Here is a 23249-nt window from a genome sequence, read left to right as displayed (position 1 = left end):
TTCCCCGGTACTAGATAGTTGAGAAAGACGAGAGAGACGATACGCTTGGTGAAACTGGAAGCTTGGTGGAAAATGCAAAAGAAGAAGAAGAAGAGAGCGAAAGGAGGATCGAACGGGAGTCATGGGAGAGTTTTCCAACTCTCTACGCGTGGACGCGACACGTGACCTTTCCGCTGGGCCACCGCGTCCTCCCCATTGCAATTTTCACCTCACTCTTTCTCCCCCCTCCATCTCCCTTCATCTCCAACCAAAAACCACTTATCGCGACTTTCACCACTTTACAACGCGTGTCCGACACGTCTTATCTTTTTCGCGATCTTACGAAGATATTCAACCAACATCACTCTTCTTCCCTGGCTGTTCGCATCAGCGTAACACAGTCATCGGTGCAGCTGCAAGATCTGCGCGGAGTTACCCCGCACCTCCCCTTTCATTGTCATCCCTTATTATCCATTTTTCCACCTACTCTTTCATACTCTCCATATTCCCCCGAACTCCGGCTTTGGTTCGGAACTCCCGCCGATCATATCAACCATCTATCTACGCCAATTCAAGCATATGGCGTAACATCTGGCGCAGTTATCGACCTCGTTTCAAGCCCCTTGTCCCTTCTTCGCGGGGCAATCCCCTCACGCTTAGTTCATCATGTCCGTCCCAAGACCTGGAATGCGGCCTATGCCGCCCAGAACTGGCCCCAGGGCCCCCCCCATGGGACGTCTGGCCAGTCTCAAGCCAACAGGCTCAACCCCCATCAGGCGGCCACAGCCGATTTCCCGGCCTCAACCGGTCAGGCCGACTACCCATCCCAAGACGACTACTTGTCCTAACCCAGGCTGTCCGGCCCCTCATATCGTCGAGGATGACGGCCAGAAGGTCTGTTCCGGGTGTGGTACTGTCATTAGTGAGGCAAACATTGTCTCCGAAGTCACCTTCGGTGAAACGTCCTCCGGTGCTGCCGTCGTTCAGGGAACATTTGTCGGTGAAGACCAGTCACATGTTCGCAGCACGGGCCCTGGCCGGTTCCATGGAGGCACAGAGAGCCGTGAGCTCACTGAAGCCAACGGTAATCGGTACATCACGCAGCTGTCTCGCGCCTTGATGATCCCAGAGAGTGCCTCAAAGGCAGCCACTCAGGTGTTCAAGCTGGCCGTCGGCCTGAATTTCATTCAAGGTCGCAGAACCAAGACTGTTGCCGCGGTCAGCTTGTACATCGCCTGCCGCCGACAGGACGGCAACACGGTCATGCTCATCGATTTTGCTGATGTGCTCATGCTGAACGTCTTCAAGTTAGGTCGGACGTACAAGGCCTTGTTGGAGGAGCTACGCCTCGGAGGTACCATCTTCCTCATGAACCCCATTGATCCCGAGAGTCTGATTTATAGATTCGCCAAACAACTTGAATTCGGACCTAGCACAATGCAGGTCGCTAGCGAAGCTGTGCGCATTGTGCAGCGCATGAACCGCGACTGGATGACTACAGGTCGTCGTCCTGCTGGTATCTGTGGTGCAGCGCTGATTCTTGCTGCCCGCATGAACAACTTTCGCCGCACGGTCCGGGAAGTTGTCTACGTGGTGAAAGTCACCGAGATCACGATCAGTCAACGACTCAACGAATTTAGCTCGACCGAGAGTGGTGAGCTAACCGTCGATCAATTCCGTTCGGTCCAACTGGAAAACGCACACGACCCGCCCTCATTTGCTCGATCCAGAGAGGGTCGGAAACCATCGCGGTCCTTCAAGAGAAAACCTGCCGAAACTGCGGCTGAAATCGAGGGCGACGTACCAGAGGCGCAGCAGCCTAGACGGGTCGACTCCGATGGCTTCGCGATTCCCAACCTTCCCATTGACCCGGCGTTGATGGCAACCGATCTCAGCCAAAGACGGCAGTCGACTGCCTCCGTCACCAGCGATGCGACGTCCGAATTCGGAGAAGACGCCCCGGCAGGTCGCCCTAAGGGGAAAAGACCTCAACTCCCCCTTCCATCGGCCGAACAGGTTGCGTCTGAAGAGGCGCTTGAGAATGAAATGGCCTCCTATTTGACACAGGGCTCGAATATGGTCGAAAGCACTGTCATTCCGCCCAAGCCACCAGTTTCGGACAGCACAGAAATTGATGCTGCCGAGTTTGAATCAGACCCAGAAGTGGCCCATTGCTTGCTGACTCCCGCCGAAGTCGAAATCAAGGAGCGAATTTGGGTGCATGAAAACAAAGATTACCTACGAGCACAGCAGGCCAAAGCTTTGAAACGCGCCCTAGCAGAAGCTGAAAACCAGCCTGGCGCCGACGGCCGAGTCAACAAGCCCCGGAAACGCCGCAAGGGAAGATTGGGAGATGTCACGTATCTCGAAGGGGAAGGAGAAGATGGCGATGGACGAAGTACTCGTGCCTCCACCCCTGCTGAAGCGACTCGGCGAATGTTGGAACGCAGAGGGTTCAGTAAAAAGATCAACTACCGACTTCTGGATTCTCTTTTCGACGATGGAGGCGCTGACGAATCTTCGAAAGCGAAGGCCGAGAGTCTCAGTCGAAGCCGAAGTCGTAGTCAGAGTGTGTTTTCGAGGCGCAGCGCTAGTATCGAACCCGAAGCGGTCACTCGGCGAGCTGGACTTGCAGCCGCTTCGACAGCATCGCCTTCTGTGCCTGCGGTGTCGTCCACGGTGCCACCTGCAGTGCGTGAACCCGCACAGCAAGCGACTCAGCCCGGCCCCTCAACCACCACAACAGAGAAACCGGCTGCGAACGAGGAGGCCCTGGGCCCTGCTGCCGGTGAGAAAAGTGGTTATTCAGACGACGAACAGGAGGAAGACGACTATGACGACGAAGAGGACGCGGAGGACGGTGTTGAGGCGGCTTTCGCAGGACACTACGGAGACTACTACGATGAAGGAAGTGATTACTATGATAGTGACTGAGTTTAGAGTCAGGAACAGATCATCTTGGAAACCGATAAGATATCCAGGGCATGTATATATAGCTAAAACAGAGCTTCCACTAGCTGGCAACGAACTAATAACTACCATTCCAGGTTTGATCAACCTATCCATAAAAAGTAAGAACCAATTCCAAGCCTAAGCTGAGCTGAAGAACTCAACGGATTGAATGAATTTCAAAGCCCCTACTTTGGCCTAATCTGGACTGAGCTGAGGATTTGACCACCTTCCTGTTATGTGAATATCACGTGAGACCAGAAAGTCTTGACAACAATCGCCTCGATCTTTCGTCTGTCTTGCTTGAGTCTGGCCAGTTCTTGGAATCAGCCTTAGAACTCTGAGGCTTGCAGCATACATGGGCGCAGCCTAAGCCTGGACGCCTCAAACGATAAGAGAGCAGCTCCTCGCCCATGGCCGTCATCAAAGCGCCCAAGAACTACAACGCTGGCTTCTCGGCAATGAGAGGAGGCTTCTTCAGGCAGAGGGACTCCCCAGAACCTTCTAAGCTCTAGTCAATACCAAGGCAAGGGGTATTTGACCTTGTTGGACTCTGAAAGATGCTGCCAAGGTTCACATTTAGGCAGCTGCTCCATGGAAACCCCTGCTCGAGCTATACCTTCGCTCTACACTTTTCCACTCGAAAGATTTACACTTCAAGTCCAACGTCAATTCTGAATCGGATGACCACGACACCTTGCTGGTGATCTTTGGTTACACCCTCGCCTCCTTGAAACCGCGACTCCATGTCCAGATATAGCGTCGTTCCTAGTCGGAAGTCAACCTTCCGTGAGCCATGAGGAATGTGTGAGGCAGGGTTTCTCCCCGATACAGAATGCACGAGACAGCCGGATAGAATTACTGGATGTTACCATAATCGTCGTCTGACTCTGGGATCCTCGCACTATGGCTCCTGCCCACCGTACTTTTGTGGTAACTCCGGTAAAGAGCCGAACCCTTTGGTATGGAGGGTCGTCGCTTGGTCTCTAAGAGGTTAGTATGGCCTCAGCTATCGGTCCCAGATTAGCTACTTGCTCCAGGGAAGTCGGCCAGCAAGTCGTCATGCTACGTTGGCTCTCGTGCACCAAGTCCATGTGTCCCGGATCCACAGCCAGCCCACTCCGCGTTGAGCCCCCTTACCATCGTCTTCAATGGCAATCCAGTCCTTCAGGACTACATACGTATAAATACTGCCTGAGATATTGACGGTTGTGCCGATTATCTGCGCTTGCTCAAGCTTGCCCGGTTCCTATTCTTCTGACTGGGATAATGGCAAAGCTCAACATTTATGGCCGGGGCTTCGGCCTTCGCATGGCTATCTTGTTCACTTGCCAGTTAGCGTTTGTTCTTTTCGGTGGGTTACTTCGAACTGGTCTCAAAAAGTGCGGTGCGGCTGACTTGGTTCTTGGTGTTTTACAGGTTACAATCAGGGGATATACTCGGGGATTGTGTCAAATGAGGATTTCCTTGCCATGGTGGACAACCCTGGCTCGGGCATGGTGGGATTCATAGTGGCCATATACAACCTGGGATGTCTGGTTGGGACGGTGATCTCCTTCCTACGGAGTGATAAGCTTGGATTTCGAAGGTCGATGTGGTTCTCGATGGCTGTGATTATGGTGTGTAAGTGTCTATATGTCAGTGACGAGGACTATGCTAACACGGACGAATCCCTTGTCGTGCAGATTGGAGGCACAGCCCAAACCTGTTCCTTTTCTAGGACTCAGATACTCGTGACCCGCTTCTTCACGGGCATTGGAACCGGTGTGATGACAGCAGCCGTGCCGGTGTATCAGTCGGAATTATGTGATGCACGGAAACGAGGAATGTATGTCTGCAGCCAGCCTCTTGCAGTCAGTGTTGGCATTTGCGTGGCCTACTGGTTCGACTACGGGTTGAGCTATGTCGACGGCTCTATCAGCTGGAGGCTCCCGATTGCTTGCCAACTTCTCCTCGCAGCTGGTGTTTCTGTTCTTATCCTTGGGTGAGCTCCCACTTCGTTAGACGTAGTTGGTGAAGACAGTGCATCTGACGATAGATAGACTCCCTGAGAGTCCCCGATGGCTGTATCGCCATAAAAAGGAGGACGCAGCATTGCATGTGCTCTGCGACTTCTACGACCGACAAGCGGATGACCCAAAAGTTATCCAGGAAGCAGAAGGAATCCGCCGAGCCATCGAAGCTGACAACGCTCGAGGGGAGTACAAATGGTCTCAGATCTTTAAGAAGGATGAGCTTCACACCGGTCGACGAGTCTTGCTGGCCTATGGGCTGCAATTCATTAACCAGATGGGTGGTGTCAACGTGATAGTCGTAAGTTGAGACAGCTCGAAACAACCACCATCACTACTGACAGCTTGCTAGACCTATTCGACAATCGGTAGAAGCCCAAGACTCATCACCCACCCGCGCGATGGCTACTGACACTTTGCCACCTTAGTTCTCCAATATAACGTGGGTCTCGATGCCAAGCTCAGTCTGTTACTGGGTGGAGTGATCGAACTCATGTTTGTCATAGGTATGTTCTCACCTTTGAGACCATGATTGGATCATCGGGACGAGGACCATTAACCACCTGCACCCCAGGTTCCTTTTATCCCACCTTCTACGCCGATCGCCTGGGACGTCGTGGCCCAATGATGTGGGGATCGTTTGGCCAGTTCCTGTGCATGCTGCTGATCTCCATTCTTCTATCGTTCAAAGGTAAAAAAGAAAAGCCCCAGCCTCTTCCGTTGTGGATTGCCAAATCAGGCAAATGGTCGAACTATCAGGGATCCTAAATTCCGTCTTCCCAGGAACCGATCTCGAAAGAGCAACGGCCACGGCGTCAGTGCCATTCTTCTTCCTCTTCATGCTCATCTTCGGAGCCTCCATCAACTGCATACCGTGGGTGTATGGACCGGAGATCCTTCCCCTGCATGTCCGCAACAAAGGGTACGAAATGCTCCCGCCCCCAACCACAATGAAACTGCACCCACCACATTCCAGCCGGTGGCTCCCCTGCCAACTCAACTCCATGAGAACGATAACGAGAGCTATTTTTAATTCCCGATTCTAGGTCCGCCATCGGTATCTCGGCAAATTGGCTTTGGAATTTCTTCGTCGCCATGATCGCGCCCGTCCTCATCAAGGATCTGGAATGGAAGGGGTATCTTATCTTCATGTGTTTCAACTTGCTGTTTGTGCCGGTGAGTTGGTTGATCTTCCCCTATGGTTCTCTGTGTTTGGCTTGCGTGGTGTGCAGTCTAATGCGGGAGGGGCTGGGCCAGATCATCTATTTCTACTACCCTGAGACGGCGAACATGAGTCTCGAAAACATCGACCAACTCTTCATGGATAAGAAGCCGTACCAACCGGAAGGGTCGAGTGAGACTACTAAAGGATCGGTGACTTGCACGGAGGTCACGGAGATCAAGCCTGCGAGTTAAGTGGTGTTGAGGTAAGGTCCTCGAGGAGTGAATTGGATGTGAAAGGGCCTCTGTGTGGTGAGCAGAGATTCGGTGAGGCGGTGGGGGTTTTCTTGGTTGAAGAAGGGGGGTAGATGTGAGATGTGAGACGATAGGATGTGCGTTATTGATGTGAAGGGTCAGAGTTGGTTTGTCGTAGTTCAAGACAGTATTTAGCAAATAGTTTATATCCTGTAGGGCCAAGTACTAGACAAGTTAATAGTTCCACCACGGTATACACCGGAATGACAGCTGTGAGGATGAAAGCATTGAGACATGTACCTGGATGTGTTGTTTGATTTTATGATGGTTTCCCTCTACTTATCCTCAGTCGCTGGCTTCCTCAGTATCAGTCGCGTCCTATACCAGGTAGAGGTAGTCTCTCCTCGCTACGACCTCTCATCTCCTCAGCCACCTAAAGAGCCTGAACGAAACGCAGAAAGTAGTCAAGAAAGTCGATATATAGGCTCCCCTTCCTTGTATGATCTATAAACCATACTCCGAAGCCCCGTCCGAATATCATCCTGCAGTGCATGCATGACGCTGACCCAGCCTGCCCATCCATTCGAAAACCCACCCATCAGTTTTCACTCCTGGAGTGTATCTATTATTCTCGTCTCACAATCGAATACATCCCCCTTCTCTCTTCTCGAAGAAAGAGCAAAAGCATGTCCTGATTATAGCTAGACTTGGCTACTACCTTGGGATTCTCAGTCCAAGTCCATCCACCATCCACAACATCGCCCATAATTCCCCCTCCCCTTCTGTCGGCAAGTCAAGACACCGAGCAAGATCAACGACATATGACCATGCTGCGGTCTTGTAGTTCGTACAGCACAGTACAGTTACTATCCGTGCATGCATCAAAGCTGAGCTGAGGAGCTGAGCTATACAGATGCATGAACGAGGACAGGCCCCCCCCCCCCGTGCCCCCGTGTCCCCGCCCCTTCTCCCTCCAGCTTCATGTTCGATCGATGGCCTTGAGTACTGTCCTGTACTGGCCTGTCCTGTCCTGTGCAGTATCAGGATAGATAACTTACAAGTCAGTAGGTACAGTAAATTAGGTAGGCATAGACATAGACATGGGAAGAAGCTAAGAGCCCACCCAGCCCTAACCAACCCGCTCCCCGTCCCCGTCCCCTTCGCCGCTGCCGCTGCCGCTGCCGCTGCTGCTGGGGTTGCAGGGCGCAGGGGTAGTTATATGATATTGTAGTGGTGGCAAGTGACGTCGATTGCAGATCCTCGAGCTCCGACTCACTCATTATCTATAGGATAATGCCTTCTTTTACATGGTCCGAGAGAGCGATTAGGTGATGATGTCTGTCGATTGCGGGGCGGTTGATTGCGGGGGAAAGAGGGTACAGTACATACGGTAAGTACATGGCAGTAAGTTCTTGGGGTGTGCTTGAACTTCATAGGCTAGAATACCAGCGTTCGGACTGACTGTTGTCTATAGGCAGACAAGCCTTAACGGAAAGAAAAAGGAACAGGTCGAGCAGGGCCAACTGCTGCTGCTGGTTCTTGTTCAGCATTCGGCATGACATGACATCCTTGGGAGAAGGATGCTCGGTCGGACCTGACAGCAGATGCCGTCTCGATTACGGTGATTATCATATATCTTCCTTTATGAACGGGCTGACTGAAGCGAGAGAACGAATTGGCAGTACTGCGAGATTTAGGCTACAATACCCTGGGGAAATCGTAGGGCGGAGAGCGGACTGACCGCTCTTTCGATCTCGCCGCGACCCAACCATTCCAACCCAACCAACTTCCCCTCTTTCACTTTCTACACAACTTGACACTCGGCTCACCTTCGTCATTTCTTTATCTTTTCATATTTTCTTTCTGCTTTTTTCTTATGCCAAAAAAATGTTAAGATCATGTCGGATGTCACATCAAAGACATGTCAAGGAAATATCGACAAACGAGAAGGAAACGAAAAGAAACCAAAGGCAAATATGAAAAATACAGAGTCGAAATGCCCATAACGGCCTCCAAGTCCATGAGACCAGCCTTATCCCACCATGTCCTATACCGTCCAGTCCCGATACGCCGATGTCCAAGAAGAGAGAGAGAAAAAAAAAAGGAAAAGATTTCACAAACATATATCAATGAGATACGGACGGGCGTGATCGAAGAGAGGAATATGAAGTGCTGCCCGAAAACATGAGAATTAGGTTAGTCCGTCGGTGGTGCTTTTGCGTTCGCCTATTATCGAGGTCGTTGAATCGGTCTTTTGTCGGTTTGTACGCAAACTTTTGAAGATGTTGTCGTGGTTGCTGACCGGATGCTGCGCTGGCTTTACGTGTCAATCTCCATCCCCGTCCCCATTCCTACGCTGTTGTTTAACCCAGCACCAAGGCCGGTCTCAACCATGGTGGGCTGGGCACAGAGGGTTTGCAAGAGAGGTAGACCAGGCTCCTGCTGAGTAGCCCCAAGGAGGTTCTGCGGGGCCGCGGAGGGAAGGCTCTGAGCAGGCCTGTCGGAGGCGCTGAGAATCTGGGTTCCTTCGAAAACAATAGGATTGGACCGCAGATTTTGGAGGCAGAGGTCCCAGTTAGAGCCCACCAGTTGAGCCTGAGTGAGGTCATCGCTGAAGAGGAAGAAGGCAGGCACTAATGCAGGACCCATGGGCGTCAGAGGACGTGCGGTCACGAGATAGGCGTTCAATGCTCGGTTCTTCATGAGGATCTCGGAATCCATGAGGTATGCGGAAAACTGACGGTCGATGTACTTCTTCCAACCGCGCACTGCCGCCGCCATGTCTGAGTCTTCAGTCACGATCCGCTGCCAACTGATCCCCAACATGCGGGTAGCGTCGTCGACTGTGGGCTCCTCTGGAGAAAGGCGCGAGCTAGCGGGAAGAATGCGACGATTGTCGTCGGTGTTGCTGGTATCGTTGAGCCGGCTTTGGATGGAGGAAAGAGTGATGTCGTCCACAGTCGGGGCGGAAGGATCGAGGCGCTGAGACTTGCGACTGAGAGGATCAGCTGCGCCGGATTGGAGCATCTGCGATCGAGAGGACACCGGAGCAGAATTGTTGACAGTTTTCTCCGCAGTCTCCTCGTACCAAGTGCCGGTTTGACTTTCGGCAGAGATAGCCATCTTGGTACGAGGATTCAGCAGAACCATACCCGGGCCGTAGATGGGTTGTTCTGCTTCCTGCTTCGCGGGGGCTGGAGCTGGTACAACAGGTCCGCCAGAGCTTCGAACCTCATCGTCATACCCGACATCATCTCGCGACCTTTTGCGGGAGGGTCTGGCGGTGAAGGTATTGGATGTAGTTGCAAACGCACGGGTGCCATTCGCGAAAAATGGCCCTCGGTGTGCATCAGCGCCAGGATTGAAGCGGGACTGATGAGGATATTGAATAAAAGCGTGTTCCTGGGGAGGGGACAGGACCATGGCCGGGCCGTCGGAGAGGCTGTTGAGCATCATGGGACACATGACGAGCAGGGAATCGCCGCGGAACGCAGGAGACTACGAAAAGAGCTGGGAGACGGAATCTGTTCTGTCTAGTGAGCTGGACACAATAAGCTAGAACCACCTGTTTGAGCGCAAAGATCCGAGCTGTGAAGGAATCTAGCCCTAAGTGAAGGAGGTAAGATCGAATAGGTAGGCCACGAGGAGATGGTGTAAGGAAGAGACAGGATGAGAAGAGAATTGAAGGATTCAATCAGAGTGAGGCGAGATTGAAAGGGTGCGGAATGTAGTAGACGATGTGATGAGGAAAGAAAAGGAAGAAGAGATGGATGGAGGAAGGAGGAGAAAGAGAAGAGGAAGAAGAGACGGGAAGAGATAACAGAAGAGAAAGAGGGAGAAGGTAGGGTTATGCGAGACGGAGACAGGCAGCCAACAAGAGACGGAAGAATCACGGGGTAGAGGAGGAGAAGGAAGAAGATGAATGGATGAGTGGATGAATGGGTTAAGCGACGCGTGAGAAACCCAAGAAAGTGAGAAGAGAGAAGAGAGAGGGAGAGCTGAGAGGAATTGGCAGTGCACGGGAGAAAGAAAGATGAGTGCTGCAAGTCAGTGGTGAGTGCAGGTGAGTGCAGTGAGTGAGTGCTGACTGCTGACGGATGCGGAACCAGCGATTGCGATGCGGAGAGATTCCACGAAGAGCAGGATTTGCCTTGTCTCAGTTACTGCACAATACTGCACAATACTGTAACATGGGGGTAACTTACCCTTTCTGATGGGGGTGGTCTGCTGGGATCAGCGATGGTCGGATTTGCGTGTGACGGTACGGTACACGGTACAGTACACGGTACGGTACGGAGTACAGCGACAGAGTCTGGGCTGAGGCTAGGAGGCCTCAGGGATCCACCCACCCTCGGATCAAGCAGCACAGCAGCAGTAAGGACGGAGCCATTATTGGTCAATGGACAATTGCCTGGGGCAACCCATCCATGCAACTGAATTGAACTTAGGAGTGGAGATTGAGAGTGTTGGCTGTCCGTGATTGGATGACAGCGGCTACTCCAAGAAAAGGCCAGTCCGCGCGTCGCAGCCCTGATCTGAGGTCCCTGCCCGGGCCAACGCCACCGCCTACCATTATTGGCTTGTGCCCTGAAAGGACGTGATTGGTCAACGGCCAAGTGCGGACAATCCACCTGCACCTGCACCGAGACACTCCCCCGGCTCGGAGAAATTCTCCCCGCCGATCACTATCACCATCACCATGACAATCTGCTCAACACGAAAAATGGAACCTCTATTTGGCTTGTATAACAGGGTGATGCTTCATCATGTAGTAAAATATTGGGGGTGTCAAAAAAGAGAGGAAAAGTGAAAAAAAGGTATAGTCACAAGAAGGTGTTTTCAAACACAAAATAGATATCGAAGGGGAATATGAAGCACAAGAGGGAAATGACCAGACAGATAAGCATCCAACTCCAGTCCCTCCTGCGAATTAGGCATTTCGCAAACATTTGTTCATCATCGCAGCCCACGAAACAATACACCAAGCAAATTCCCTCTAAGATTTGAAACACCGGGATTCAGAAAAATGTAAAAAAAAAAAAAAGGAAGACCGAAGAAATAGTTCATAGGCACCGGAAGATGAGCGCTTCCGAGCCCTGAGCTTGACTAGGCACAAGCTACATTCCCCGCATGTGGCCGGCCCAGACAACCCCATCACCCTCCGGCATTTCCATCCCAAACGGGAACATTATCTTAGGCCAATCGAAGCCATGCATATCCAAACATGATTTTTTTTTCGAACAAACGGATGATACCGGGAAATTCTTGGCCTCCGTGTCATCGTCCCACGATCAGGCCGTGAGCACCACAACGCAGATTGAATAACGGACTCAGCGACCTCAAGCGATACCACTATCATAGGGGCAGGCGAGAAACTGCGCGCGAGCCCCTCTAAGCATTGCCAGCAGTGGCTCCACCGAGCATTCCCTTGACACTGGCGACCTGCTCGGGAGCATAGCTGGGAGCCATAGATCCCATGAGCAGGAAGAAGATCAGGAGACCGGCACCAATGATGATGAACTTGCGCTGGGCGGGGTGAGTGACACCATACTCGGCCCAGGCGCGATTGGCCTGACCAGCATACTCCTTGATCTTGTCGCCGCCAAGCTTGTAGTAGACGAGACCGACGAGGGCGATGGAGTAACCGAAGAACTGGAGGCCAGTGACGGGAGTCTGCCAGATCATCATGGAAGCGACAACGAGGAGGATATCCTTGAGGACACCGCAAAGCGTCATCACAAGCGAAGAGGTCTTGCCAATCTGTAGGCGGGCGTTAGTAGCTAGACCAGATCGACAAAAGGACGATCGCGACTTACCAGGAAGACAACGGAAACGTTAAGGAGGAAAGCAACGACAGCATTGGCCAGCAAGGTCCACACACCAACGTTGTAGACGTGGGCCATGGTCAGGTTGGGAACCTCAAGGAACAAAGCGGTGACACCATTCATGACAGCACACACAGGAGCGAAGTAGTAGAGAGACACGAGAGGATCCATCTTGTACTCGGCAGAGCTGAGCAGGCGCTGGACCATGACCAGACGAGTAGCCTCGAAGATGATGCCGCCAATCTGGAACAGGAAACCAATCATGACGAACTTGATCTCACCGAAAGAGGCAATGACGACACCAACGACAATGATGCTCACGTTCATGAGCACCTTGTAGTTCACAGGAGCCATGCCCATACCCCAGGTAGCGAACAGAACAGCAACAGGTGTAGTGGCCTGGAACTTTCAATCAGCAATCCGATCGACCAAAGATGAAGTATAATCAACGAACCTTGAGCATCTGGATGAAAGCAACACTCAGGTACAAGTATGTCACGTTACCGCAAATCAAGCTCAGACTGAAGAACAAGCCGATGGGAACGATAGCGCGGAGATAGACGCGACCAGTCATCTTGACCGTCTTGCGGCCGTCGAGCAGAGTGGTGGTGCGAGCGAGGAGTTGGGTCATGAAGGTCGCAAAGGCCAAGTGCCATGTCGTAAGGATGATAGGGAAACCTATGATGGCGCAAGTCCAGAAATTAGTCGGGGAAGTGCAGTGGGGAGAAAATCAAGGTAAACTCACGGAATTGAGCATAGTCAAGGATATGCTTGTTGAACAAGATAACACTGGAACTCAAGGCGATCCAGACGCTGATTGTTCATGAGTACCACTGCGTAGCAACAGCTTGGAGTAGTTCTTGAGCAACCTACCTGACATAGACAGCCGGGTGGAAGGCAGGCTTGGGAGGCTCCGACTTATCAACGGCAGGGTTGACAGTGGGCAGAGTAGGCTCCGGACGAGAGACCTCACCGGAGGTTCTGACCTTTTCACCTTCAGAACTCATGGTGAAGATTGGAGTCTGGTCGGATAAGAAGCGTTGGAAGTCGAATGGGCGCGGCCGTAAAAGGCTGCTTTGTCCAAATTTCGCAGATGCCAGGAGTGATAATTAAAACAAGGGAAAAGGAAAAAGAGGTGAGCGAGGGCAGCAGGGAGAGGGTCTGCGATCAAGATGATTGTTAACGAATGAGATTGGAGTTGGTCCGAATAGCGATAAGAAGAAATAAAAAAGAACTGAAAGGCAAGGGGAAGGACGGCAGAGGTGTGAAACTCAATATCTGAGGATGGAGGGAAGAAAAGAAGAAGAGCGTGGAGGAAGAGGGGAGAGGAGGCAGGGAAGGGGAGGGGGGGGTAGTGGACGAGAGGAAGAGGGCTGATCAAACCGATCGGATGGATTGGGGTACGTATGTGTCTGGCTTGTCCGTCGAATAATAAGGATGATATGGGATGGGTGGTTCGGAACTGGTTCGGGATGGGGGAAGATTCAGGGAGAGGGGGTGGGCAACACCTACGGCTTGTTTCTTGTTGGTTCGCTCCCAAGATAAGTGTGAAGCTGTGAACACGGCACGGAGAATTGAATCTTAGGAGGGGCGAAAGAGTAGAGCAGAAGAGAAGAAGAATAGACAAGGAAGAAGAGAGCACGGAGACTGAGAGCAGAGAGGGCTGGTTAGCTGGGGATTCCGCCTCCACTCAATTGTTGTTCGGTGAAGTGAAGTTGGAGAGGAGAGCAGAGAGGGAACGGATGGAAAAGGGAAAGGGAAGGAAGGGAAGGATGGGGCGGACCAGTACCTTGTCGGGGCTCCAGTGAGGGAACTGGAAGTCAAGCTTCCCATCCAGTTCCATCCACTGCCCGGCACCCACTCTTCCCTTCCCAAGTTTAGCGGCCGGCCCTGCAGTCTCCGTTCCTCGTCGCTGCAAGCATCCTGCCGGAACTGCAACTGTTCCTGATTTACTACCTATAAGTCACCGCCTATACTACCATGCAGTCACAATGCATCTGTCTTTAACATCGGCGATGTTCCTCTTAATGGAACCTATCAATTACATTGAAATGTTACCATCATCATCCTAATCCCGGGTTGATAAAGAAGCGCGCACACACACACAGAAAGCCTTGATCGAATCAGAAACCTGGACAATGTAATCAAGTTAATCAAATAATAAATGAATAATGACCGACCCTGGCGGCTGGTGGTGGTCGGCCTTTTTTTTCTGATAGACTGGTACCCTAATGTAAGCCACCAGGATTTATTATTAGATCTCCAGTCCCAGGCTCTCAATCTATCACGGTCCATCACTTGTTTCCCATGACTACCTCATTCACCTCACTGGTTCTGACGGGCGATTTCGAGTTCTGGCCTGGGTTGAAGAACAATTGAGGGGCCAAAAGAGAGAAAGTGGAGTGTGGATGGACTGGGTCCAACTCACTGCGGATCAATACCCGAGGAGGAAAGGTGGCGTGTACTGAATAATACCATTACTGTGTTCTACATCGTTACCCCTATATTTCCCAATCCTGGCTCAGTGTTAGATACGTATCAATACCCGTATGGTAGAGACAGGTATTGTATATCTTCTCTCCTCCGCAGTCTGAGGGTCTCGATCTTTTGGAGTGCATCTCCATCGATTCTACATTTCTTCGACAGAACCATTTCTGGCACATCCAGGGTATTGCGGCCTTCGGCAAATGTTCCTTACCTTTCTACCATCAGTCTCTACCATGTCCAAGAGTACGAAAATTAACGGGGTCTCGATTGACCGTCCAACCACCCCAGTGGGCAGGCGATCCATGAAACTGCTGTGGGGCGAGGCGATTGTTCATCTCTCGTGGCGATAGCTGGCGGCGAGGACCACTGGTGGTTGGTGTCAATCTCCAGGTCCCCACACTCCATCAGTAGCCCCTTTTCCATTCGCCTTCTCTTCAGGTCTGAGAAAGCGATTCGAATTCCAATGTTCAGGACAGTCAGCCATGAGCCATCCGATACGAGATGGAGAAGTGGCTGCGACAAAGTTTTCTTCCCTTTCTGGGACGCGCTTACTTTCGATCTGACTTGCGTCGTGCCTTGGGTGAGGGTGTGCGATGGGCCACCGATGCTCGTCCCGACGGCTACAGGGCAAAAGACGTTGCCCCTCCCTGAAACAATACAGGGTAAGTAGGGTTGTGTCAGATAGAGGCTGCAGGAGGATCCAATCGAAGCAAGAACATCAACCGAGTGCTGATCAAAATTTATGGCTTCTGGTTTGGCACCGGCCGCATTACGCAAGCAGCCCACTAGCCAAGCACTGTCTGACCCGCGTTCAGCGGCCACTTGTCCATAGCGCTGCCGCGAAGGTCCCTTACCGGTGGAGAATGCGGCGATCGGATGGCTGAGGGCCTGACGACATCGTCATGGTTCAATGGCGTGGGCTGGAGACGGGAGCCACCGGCGACTTGGCTCCCTCACCCACGAGGGTCCTATTGTGTACTACTTAGTATAGCAAGACCGGACAGCAACTGCTGCTGCAGTTCTGACCACAATGACTGTCACTAGCTTTGCTATGCCTACGGGCTGTGAGACGTGCACGCGGAAAGTTCGTTCATGTGCCGTTCCGCCCCAAAGCCACGATCCTGTCGCGGCTCTTCTGGCGACAACGGGCGGAGAGAAGAGCGCCCCGGCGTACGTCAGACAGACAACGAGATCAACGCCAAACAGGCGAGTTGTACCCGCGGGAGGGGCCAAAATGAAGCTTTTCTCTAGTGCATTGATCCCTGGGGCCCTGGGTGGATGAGAATTCCGTTGGCTTCCCTGGGGTCCGCGACAGTTTCTCGAAATTTTGAGATGTGTATCCATTGTACGGCGTATACTGTATAGGAGTGATGACCGTTAACCTTCAGTTTCTGGTAGAAGATCCCCATAGTCCTTCCTTCCTCAGCAGCTCCATCAGTGGACCCTGCCAGATTTGCCGGTCTCTGGTTCAGCTAACGTGTCGAGCCTGAAGGGACCGAATAGGGGACGATCCCATTGCCGATGTCTATCGATGACATCCGTGTTCCTCTCTCGGCTCTACCTAAAGTACCGTCCGTACTGGACGTCGTGGACTAGCCCTGAGTAGTGATGGACCGCAAGTAGTACCCGACGGGCCCTCTTGTCACTCATGCGTGGTTGTCCCATACATCAGGGGCTTAGGGGAGGGAATACAGATCACTACTCTTCGGGGTAGTTGCATGCTGATCGGATGCTCATCGCTGGTAAACAACCGTGCTTTTGGTGACCTCCGTGGGGGTCTCTCCAGCAGGACAGATCGGAAAGGATGTGATGAAGGGCCGATATCCGTCACATTCTTTATACTCGGTACATAGTGTGCATGTGCTACGAGTCAGGAACATGTATCAGAGCGTCAACCTCGACAGGCAATGATGGTGACCTAAACGTGGTCTGTGATTTGTCCGGGAAGCACATCACTCTTGACCGGGGAAATTCTTAGATGGTCTAGTAAGATGGTATAGACTAAGTGATCCAGTCGAATTCGTCCGATTCTGAAACCCAGATGCGTATATCGTAGTTACTGGGTAGTTATATAAACTTGTTTTATCTCGGGAATGAAGATTGCCGGGCCATGGGGCACGCCTTCAGCGGGATCGATGTCATAAGTAGATTAGAGAATTTGCATGGTAGGGATTAATATCGACGGATGAAGTCGGGGCCTGCCGAGACAATGCTTGGAAAGAGCGAAGGCGGGAAGCTTGGACGATAACTTAGTTAGATCAGAGCACGGAGTACTCCTCCTCCTAGTACTGAGCACTCCGTAGCGTTAGCCTTAAATGAGATGAGGCAGAGACCGTCCAGAACTGCCAGGTGTATCATAGATCGGGCTCAAATTGCTGATAAGAATTGCAGATAGACAGACAAATTGCATGATTGACTTCTAATTGCATGTCTTACATGGACTCGCAATTTCTGCCCCCCAGCTTGCGACGACTGGGTGGGAAGAGTGGAAGAGTGATAGTACTGGAGTGCACCTAGTAATATGAATATCAGCATGGGTGTATCCATATCAGCATATGATGGTTGTCTGTTTGGCGACGAACCGTAGGACGGAGCAGGCACACTAACCTCGAACCAGAACAAATGAGCGGAGCTTCCCCCTTTTTTTTCGATCTTCCTTCGCCTTTTGCCCCTTTCTCAAGTTTGACGGAAATGGGTCCAGCCCGTTCGTTCCATTTGCCATTGATGTCCCATTCGTTGCAATCTCTCATTAACCTCTCATTATTTTGCATTTTTATGTATTTTTATTTAGGGCCTAAACTTGAAACAGATCCTTCCCGGCAGCCTGAGCCTTGAGGCCTCTTTCCTCTTTCCTCTTTCCTCTTTCCACCCCCCCCCCCCTCCAACTCCACCCAAACCCACCCACCGCTCACTTTGTCACGTTTCGTGTTCCCCGACCGGCGGCGTTGCGTTTTGATAACAGCTACCTATACCTTCCCCTCCCCGCCTCGCTCTCCCTCACCGTCTTCTTCTTCTCCCCTTCTCTTCTCTCTTCAACCCTCCCCTACCCCCTCCATCCTCGCGGCATTCTCTCCCTTCTCCCTTAAATCCAAAACTGCAGTCCTTTCCCTGCAGCTTCACGATTCCTCTTCTATGCTGAGCCTCGCCCGCAAGACTCTGAACCGCGTCCCCAGCTTCCAGGATATTCTACAAGGCAGGATGACCCACCCAGACATGTAAGGAGTCCTCCATGAGCTGTTTCCCCCTCCATCGTTTGTCGCAACTGGATTCATGAAGCTATATACTTACACATGGTTGTCCATGACCTACAGTTCCGTTGACGTTCTCGTCATTGGTGCCGGTCCTACTGGTCTCGGTGCCGCCAAGCGTCTTAACCAGATCGTACGAACTTCCGCATTCCACCACCAAGCAACGAAATCGCCAATGCTGACGCCAAATACAGGATGGTCCCTCTTGGTTGATTGTCGACAGCAACGAGATCCCTGGTGGTCTTGCTTCTACCGATGTGACCCCCGAAGGCTTCGTATGTACTCCGCTAGAAACTTCCTACACCCTTTCGTGCAACGTCCTCGACTAACCGCGATGGCAGCTCTTCGATGTCGGTGGCCACGTTATCTTCTCCCACTACAAGTACTTCGATGACTGCATCAACGAGGCTCTTCCCAAGGACGACGACTGGTACACCCACCAGCGTATCTCCTACGTCCGTTGCAAGGAACAATGGGTTCCCTACCCCTTCCAGAACAACATTTCCATGCTGCCCAAGGAGGAGCAGGTGAAGTGTATCGATGGTCTGATTGACGCTGCTCTCGAGGCTCGTGTGGCCAATACCAAGCCCGCCAACTTCGATGAGTGGATCGTCCGCCAGATGGGTGTCGGCATTGCCGATCTTTTCATGAGACCTTACAACTACAAGGTCTGGGCTGTGCCCACCACTAAGGTGAGTCAACGCATTTGATGGCGCCAGTAAACTCGATTGCTAACAATTGAGAACAGATGCAATGCGCTTGGTTGGGTGAGCGTGTCGCTGCTCCCAATGTCAAGGCTGTGACGACCAATGTCATCCTCAACAAGACCGCTGGTAACTGGGGTCCCAACGCTACTTTCCGTTTCCCCGCTCGTGATGGTACCGGAGGTATCTGGATTGCCGTCGCCAACACTCTCCCCAAGGAGAAGACTCGCTTCGGTGAGAAGGGCAAGGTTGTCAAGGTCAACGCCAACAACAAGACTGTCACCCTCGGCGATGGCACCACCGTTGGCTACAACAAGCTCGTTTCGACCATGGCTGTCGACTACCTTGCTGAGCAGATCGGCGACCAGGAGTTGATCGGCCTTACCAAGCAGCTCTTCTACTCCTCCACTCACGTCATTGGTGTTGGTATCCGTGGTGAACGCCCTGAGAGAATTGGTGACAAGTGCTGGGTAAGAGATTCCCATTCGCCAAAAAAAAAAAGAATCTGTGCTAACAAGGATTTCCGCAGCTCTACTTCCCCGAGGATAACTGCCCCTTCTACCGTGCCACTATCTTTTCCAATTACTCTCCCTACAACCAGCCCGAGTCCTCCAAGAAGCTGGCTACCCAGCAGCTTGCTGATGGCTCCAAGCCCAAGAACACCGAGCCCCAGGATGGTCCCTACTGGTCCATCATGCTGGAGGTTTCCGAGTCCTCTATGAAGGCCGTGAACCACGAGACCCTCTTGGCCGACTGTATCCAGGGTCTTGTCAACACTGAGATGCTCAAGCCCACCGATGAGATCGTCTCCACCTACCACCGCCGCTTCGACCACGGCTACCCCACTCCCAGTCTGGAGCGTGAGGGTGCTCTTACCCAGATCCTGCCCAAGCTTCAGGCCAAGGACATCTGGACTCGTGGTCGCTTTGGTAGCTGGCGCTACGAGGTCGGCAACCAGGACCACTCCTTCATGCTGGGTGTGGAGGCTGTTGACAACATTGTCAACGGTGCTGTTGAGCTGACCCTCAACTACCCCGACTTTGTCAACGGTAGACAGAACACTGAGCGCCGCCTGGTTGACGGTGCCCAGGTCTTCGCCAAGAAGAACTAAACGTGCGCGGAGTGATTATAGACGACACATATTTAATACTTTGAAATGACCGGGGGATCAAAAATGATACACAGGGAGTCTGATTTTTTTTGTCCGCCCATAAACCAGCTGTTTTGTCCCCATTTCATATTCCCCTTTTCTTTTTTTATTTGTCTGCTTGAGAGCGATGTACGGGAGATATCTGTGCTGGCATCTTTCTTGTTCTGAGTGATGGTGAAACAACCAGCTTTTCTCTTCTACATTATCTGCTAGAATATCCCAAGATTTATAAATGAGCAACAATTCTTAGACTGTTATGTTCCCGAAATGAGCTGTGATATGCGACAGGTGCTTGTGATCTCGCCCTTCTATATTTGGATGCATGCCATTGCCACTGGCCACCTCCGGCTGGGCCCTGATCGGCCTTGATTTCGGGACCGGTATGAAACATCAGTCGGGCGGACATGAGCTTGTCATTCGCGTGTCTCATGTGAGACGTCTTTTGCTATTCTCAGCTCAACTGCGGTGCCTCGATGCACCGATAGATGTTTCGCATCCGGCTTGCCCGATCAAGCCATCTGGTGTGATGTGGTGAGTCGGTGGTCTGTAAACACCGCGACCCGAATTTCCTACCGTGACTCTTAGGGGGGCGTATCAATCTATCTATATCAAACCAATCGGCCTTACTACACTACTCGCAGTCAGTTGCAGAGACCCGGACCACTACACCAATGGATCGTGGATTGACCCCCAGTGAGCGAGACCTGACCCTGCCCTGCAACAAAACAAAACCAAACCCACAGATGTTTCACCGAGAATCTAGCCTCAATTATCTGTAAGGCTGACCCCCCTTCCCATGACCGCGTAGCTCTAGCCCCAAGTTTTAGCCCAGCGCAGCTCAGCGCAGCTCAACTCTTTCGGTCGGTATCATGCCATGCGTCCGTCGTGTGTACTCTGCCGCTTTTTTGCGTAGCTTGGCTTGGAGGTTTAGCTTGTAGACTAGGTAGATGTTAGCTGGGTTGGTTGTTTTGGCTGTGCGGTGCGGTGCGGTGCGGTGTTGTGCTGTTGGTCTTGAGTATAAATGTGAAAGGAGTTGGTACGGTGGGTGGGTGGGTGGTTGTGGTTATGGTTGTGGTTGTGATTGTAGCTGTCTAGTTAATGCAGATGAGGTAGTACCTACCGGTATGCTTTTCCCTGCTGTATGTGCATGGGTCTAGGAGGAAGATGATACTACCTACCGTACTCCATAAAATTAGATTATATCCTACAGTCCCATAATTCGAAACTAGAGATTAGTCTTTTTTGTTTGCTTGTAAGTTTATCGATCAATACCTTGTTACCTATTCGACGTTGAAATCCACCGTACAGTAACCACCAGTAGTTATACCTAAGGTACTTGTAGATAATTGTTAGCCTCAGGTACTCGTAGCTATTCAGGCACCAACCCACCAACCCACCAACCCACCAAACCATCCCAAACCCAAACGAACCTTAGCCCGGCTCCACCGCCGCCGACACGGTGGACCAAACAATCAGGAATAGGAACCCGATCTTTGCACCAGCCAGTCCTACTCGTAGCAGGCTGGCAGCCCACCGGGGACGCGTAAGTGCTTTGTTGCCATCGGCATCAAGACAAAACCGCAAAGTGCATGCAAAGTCTACGAGGAGCAGAGGAGCAGTGTTGACGACACCACAGCCTGCGATGGCGAAAAATTGGGGCCATTGTCTTTACTTCTCGTTATCTTTTTTTTTTGGGTCAACAAGAGTTTCGGAGAACATTCTTACTAATCATCCAGATTGAGAGGTTGCTGTCGTGGCCTGATAACGTGGACTTGGAACCACACTAGTTACAGTCCGTCCCCGAGTCTTGGCCTCAGCACCAAAGATAGAAATGGGGCAATCCCTGGACGACTGCTAGACAGTGGGCAGTGGGCAGTGGGCACAACTGTGCATGTCATAAGGCAGTGCACCAAACCAAATCTAGCATGACATACTGATATCTCCTGTTTGCTACTGATTACTTCGCATTAACAATTCCATTGCCAGGATCTGCACAAGTTGAGTGTTCGCACATTGTCCCAACCAACGCCTTTCCTCCTATGTATGCTGCACTGTACCATACCATCTGAACGAATTATTGCATGCCAGTAGCTGCACCTTCAAGCTGACGTGCCTCTCCGCCCACTGTTCCATACTCGACAGCCAAAGGAGCGCATCCGACTGGTCAGCCACAAGCTTGTTGAGAGACATGGCTCCGCTCTTCCGAGGGGCAAGGTACTCGTAGCTCTCACTCCACCAAATCTTTGAAGTCCTCTGACTCTGAGCTCGCGAGCATCTGGTACATCGCCATGTTGACGTACGTTTCGAAATTTGCCGCCTCCACCTCAATCGAGTGGAGGGCCGCTTCCCGATGCTGTCCAATGGGAAATCCCATCAGAGGTCTTCTCAGCGCACGCCTGAGTGCGGGAATACGTACATCTTCCTCTTCCTCGCAAGGGTGGGCTTGTGTGGCAGACATTCTCGCACTCATTGGTTGCATCAGGGTATGTGACTTCCCATTGCCAGAAAGGGCCAATGATTGAGCAAGTGCTGTGGGCGTCGCGAATGCCGACCTTGGTGGCTGATTTTCCTGACGGAACTGGTGGAAACAGAGAGATCAGCCCTGCGGCTGTACAGACTCCTTAGCTTCCCCATGAATAGACCTGTACTTACCTCATCTTTGCCGGCAATGGTCTTGGGTGGATCCCCGTAGCCCTGGCAGGAACCGGTTCCAGGAGCTCGGTCTGGCACTCGGAGCGATTGGCCTATGTCTGTCTGGGCACTGGGTGACAGCTTGTCAATAACAGCAAGGTTGATTCCTTTCAGTTTCACCAGCTTGGTTGGACGCTGGGTGTTCTCAGGGCCACCATTGTCAACCGGACAACCGTGCAAGCGTGCTTTTGTCGATCGAGAATGAGAACGAGGATCATGCTGCGATTCAGTGACGGAAGTTGCCTTCTCATCTATGTGGGCTCCCAGCGCGCAACTGTCACAGCTTGGCACAGCATCACCCAAGAGGTTACTGGCCCGCTGGCCGCGTGTTGGTCTTTTTGAGGATCGCAACTTGGTCTTGCCACCATCGACCATTGTGTCTGTGATCGATGTGCTTCTGAATTCCTCTCTGTCTGTCAGAGAAGGTGAGATGGGCTTTGTGCTTCGTCCCGGTTGAATTGTTACCAAGGAACGTGGGTGATTCTCAATATCCGATTTTGTGCCACGTTCTTCGTCTGCTGCGTCCAGGTTTGTATGGGTCCGATTCAGGTCCACTACAACTCAGCGGCACATCAGCCTTATTCTCTGAACAGGCCACAACTTGTGGTCCGCTCATTCATACCTGACTGCTGCGTTGGCTGTTTCTCAAGCAATAGATTGGTGAGAAGATTAGTGAGAATCACAGCACGAGTGTCTAGCGGTTCTGGAAGAGAAGTTGTAGAGAATGAGCCCGATCGATGGTTCAGAGAACAAGAATCAAATGAGACAGGAGTCTGAGAGCAAGGCCT

The 23249-nt window shown here is 51.9% G+C and overlaps 5 protein-coding genes across 5 annotated transcripts; 2 read left to right on the top strand and 3 right to left on the bottom strand.

Annotated features, from left to right (window-relative positions):
- Nucleotides 1-240: 240 nt before the first annotated feature.
- BO72DRAFT_477626 (transcription factor TFIIIB subunit BRF1) lies at nucleotides 241-6641 on the top strand. The gene is made up of 10 exons (XM_040947457.1): nucleotides 241-2536; nucleotides 4348-4547; nucleotides 4614-4912; nucleotides 4971-5241; nucleotides 5293-5308; nucleotides 5369-5446; nucleotides 5515-5631; nucleotides 5724-5862; nucleotides 5987-6116; nucleotides 6198-6641. The coding sequence occupies exons 1-10, from the start codon at nucleotides 646-648 to the stop codon at nucleotides 6354-6356; spliced, it is 3300 nt and encodes a 1099-aa protein (XP_040800934.1). The 5' UTR covers nucleotides 241-645; the 3' UTR covers nucleotides 6357-6641.
- A 2034-nt stretch (nucleotides 6642-8675) lies between these two features.
- Nucleotides 8676-9821, bottom strand: BO72DRAFT_468772 (uncharacterized protein; the record flags this gene model as incomplete). The annotated part of the gene is made up of 1 exon (XM_040946924.1): nucleotides 8676-9821. One exon carries the CDS (start codon nucleotides 9819-9821, stop codon nucleotides 8676-8678), a length of 1146 nt encoding a protein of 381 aa, XP_040800933.1.
- A 1893-nt stretch (nucleotides 9822-11714) lies between these two features.
- On the bottom strand, nucleotides 11715-13302 carry glfB (UDP-galactofuranose transporter). Its single transcript, XM_040938974.1, has 5 exons — nucleotides 13055-13302; nucleotides 12927-12994; nucleotides 12636-12859; nucleotides 12173-12580; nucleotides 11715-12116 (listed from the first exon to the last, which is right to left on the bottom strand). The coding sequence occupies exons 1-5, from the start codon at nucleotides 13186-13188 to the stop codon at nucleotides 11748-11750; spliced, it is 1203 nt and encodes a 400-aa protein (XP_040800932.1). The 5' UTR covers nucleotides 13189-13302; the 3' UTR covers nucleotides 11715-11747.
- A 4422-nt stretch (nucleotides 13303-17724) lies between these two features.
- BO72DRAFT_404609 (protoporphyrinogen/coproporphyrinogen oxidase) lies at nucleotides 17725-20022 on the top strand. The gene is made up of 6 exons (XM_040942265.1): nucleotides 17725-17883; nucleotides 17980-18049; nucleotides 18111-18191; nucleotides 18258-18608; nucleotides 18665-19090; nucleotides 19150-20022. Exons 1-6 carry the CDS (start codon nucleotides 17801-17803, stop codon nucleotides 19729-19731), a joined length of 1593 nt encoding a protein of 530 aa, XP_040800931.1. The 5' UTR covers nucleotides 17725-17800; the 3' UTR covers nucleotides 19732-20022.
- Nucleotides 20023-21997: 1975 nt separating this feature from the next.
- BO72DRAFT_496531 (uncharacterized protein) lies at nucleotides 21998-22836 on the bottom strand (the record flags this gene model as incomplete). Its single annotated transcript, XM_040948634.1, has 3 exons — nucleotides 21998-22123; nucleotides 22187-22348; nucleotides 22423-22836. The coding sequence occupies 3 exons, from the start codon at nucleotides 22834-22836 to the stop codon at nucleotides 21998-22000; spliced, it is 702 nt and encodes a 233-aa protein (XP_040800930.1).
- Between the last annotated feature and the right edge of the window lie 413 nt (nucleotides 22837-23249).

The sequence above is a fragment of the Aspergillus fijiensis genome (assembly GCF_003184825.1).
Source record: "Aspergillus fijiensis CBS 313.89 unplaced genomic scaffold BO72scaffold_25, whole genome shotgun sequence".
Classification (NCBI taxonomy): domain Eukaryota; kingdom Fungi; phylum Ascomycota; class Eurotiomycetes; order Eurotiales; family Aspergillaceae; genus Aspergillus; species Aspergillus fijiensis.
The sequence above is the reverse complement of the archived record's forward strand: the minus strand, read 5'-3'. Positions and strand labels throughout refer to the sequence as shown.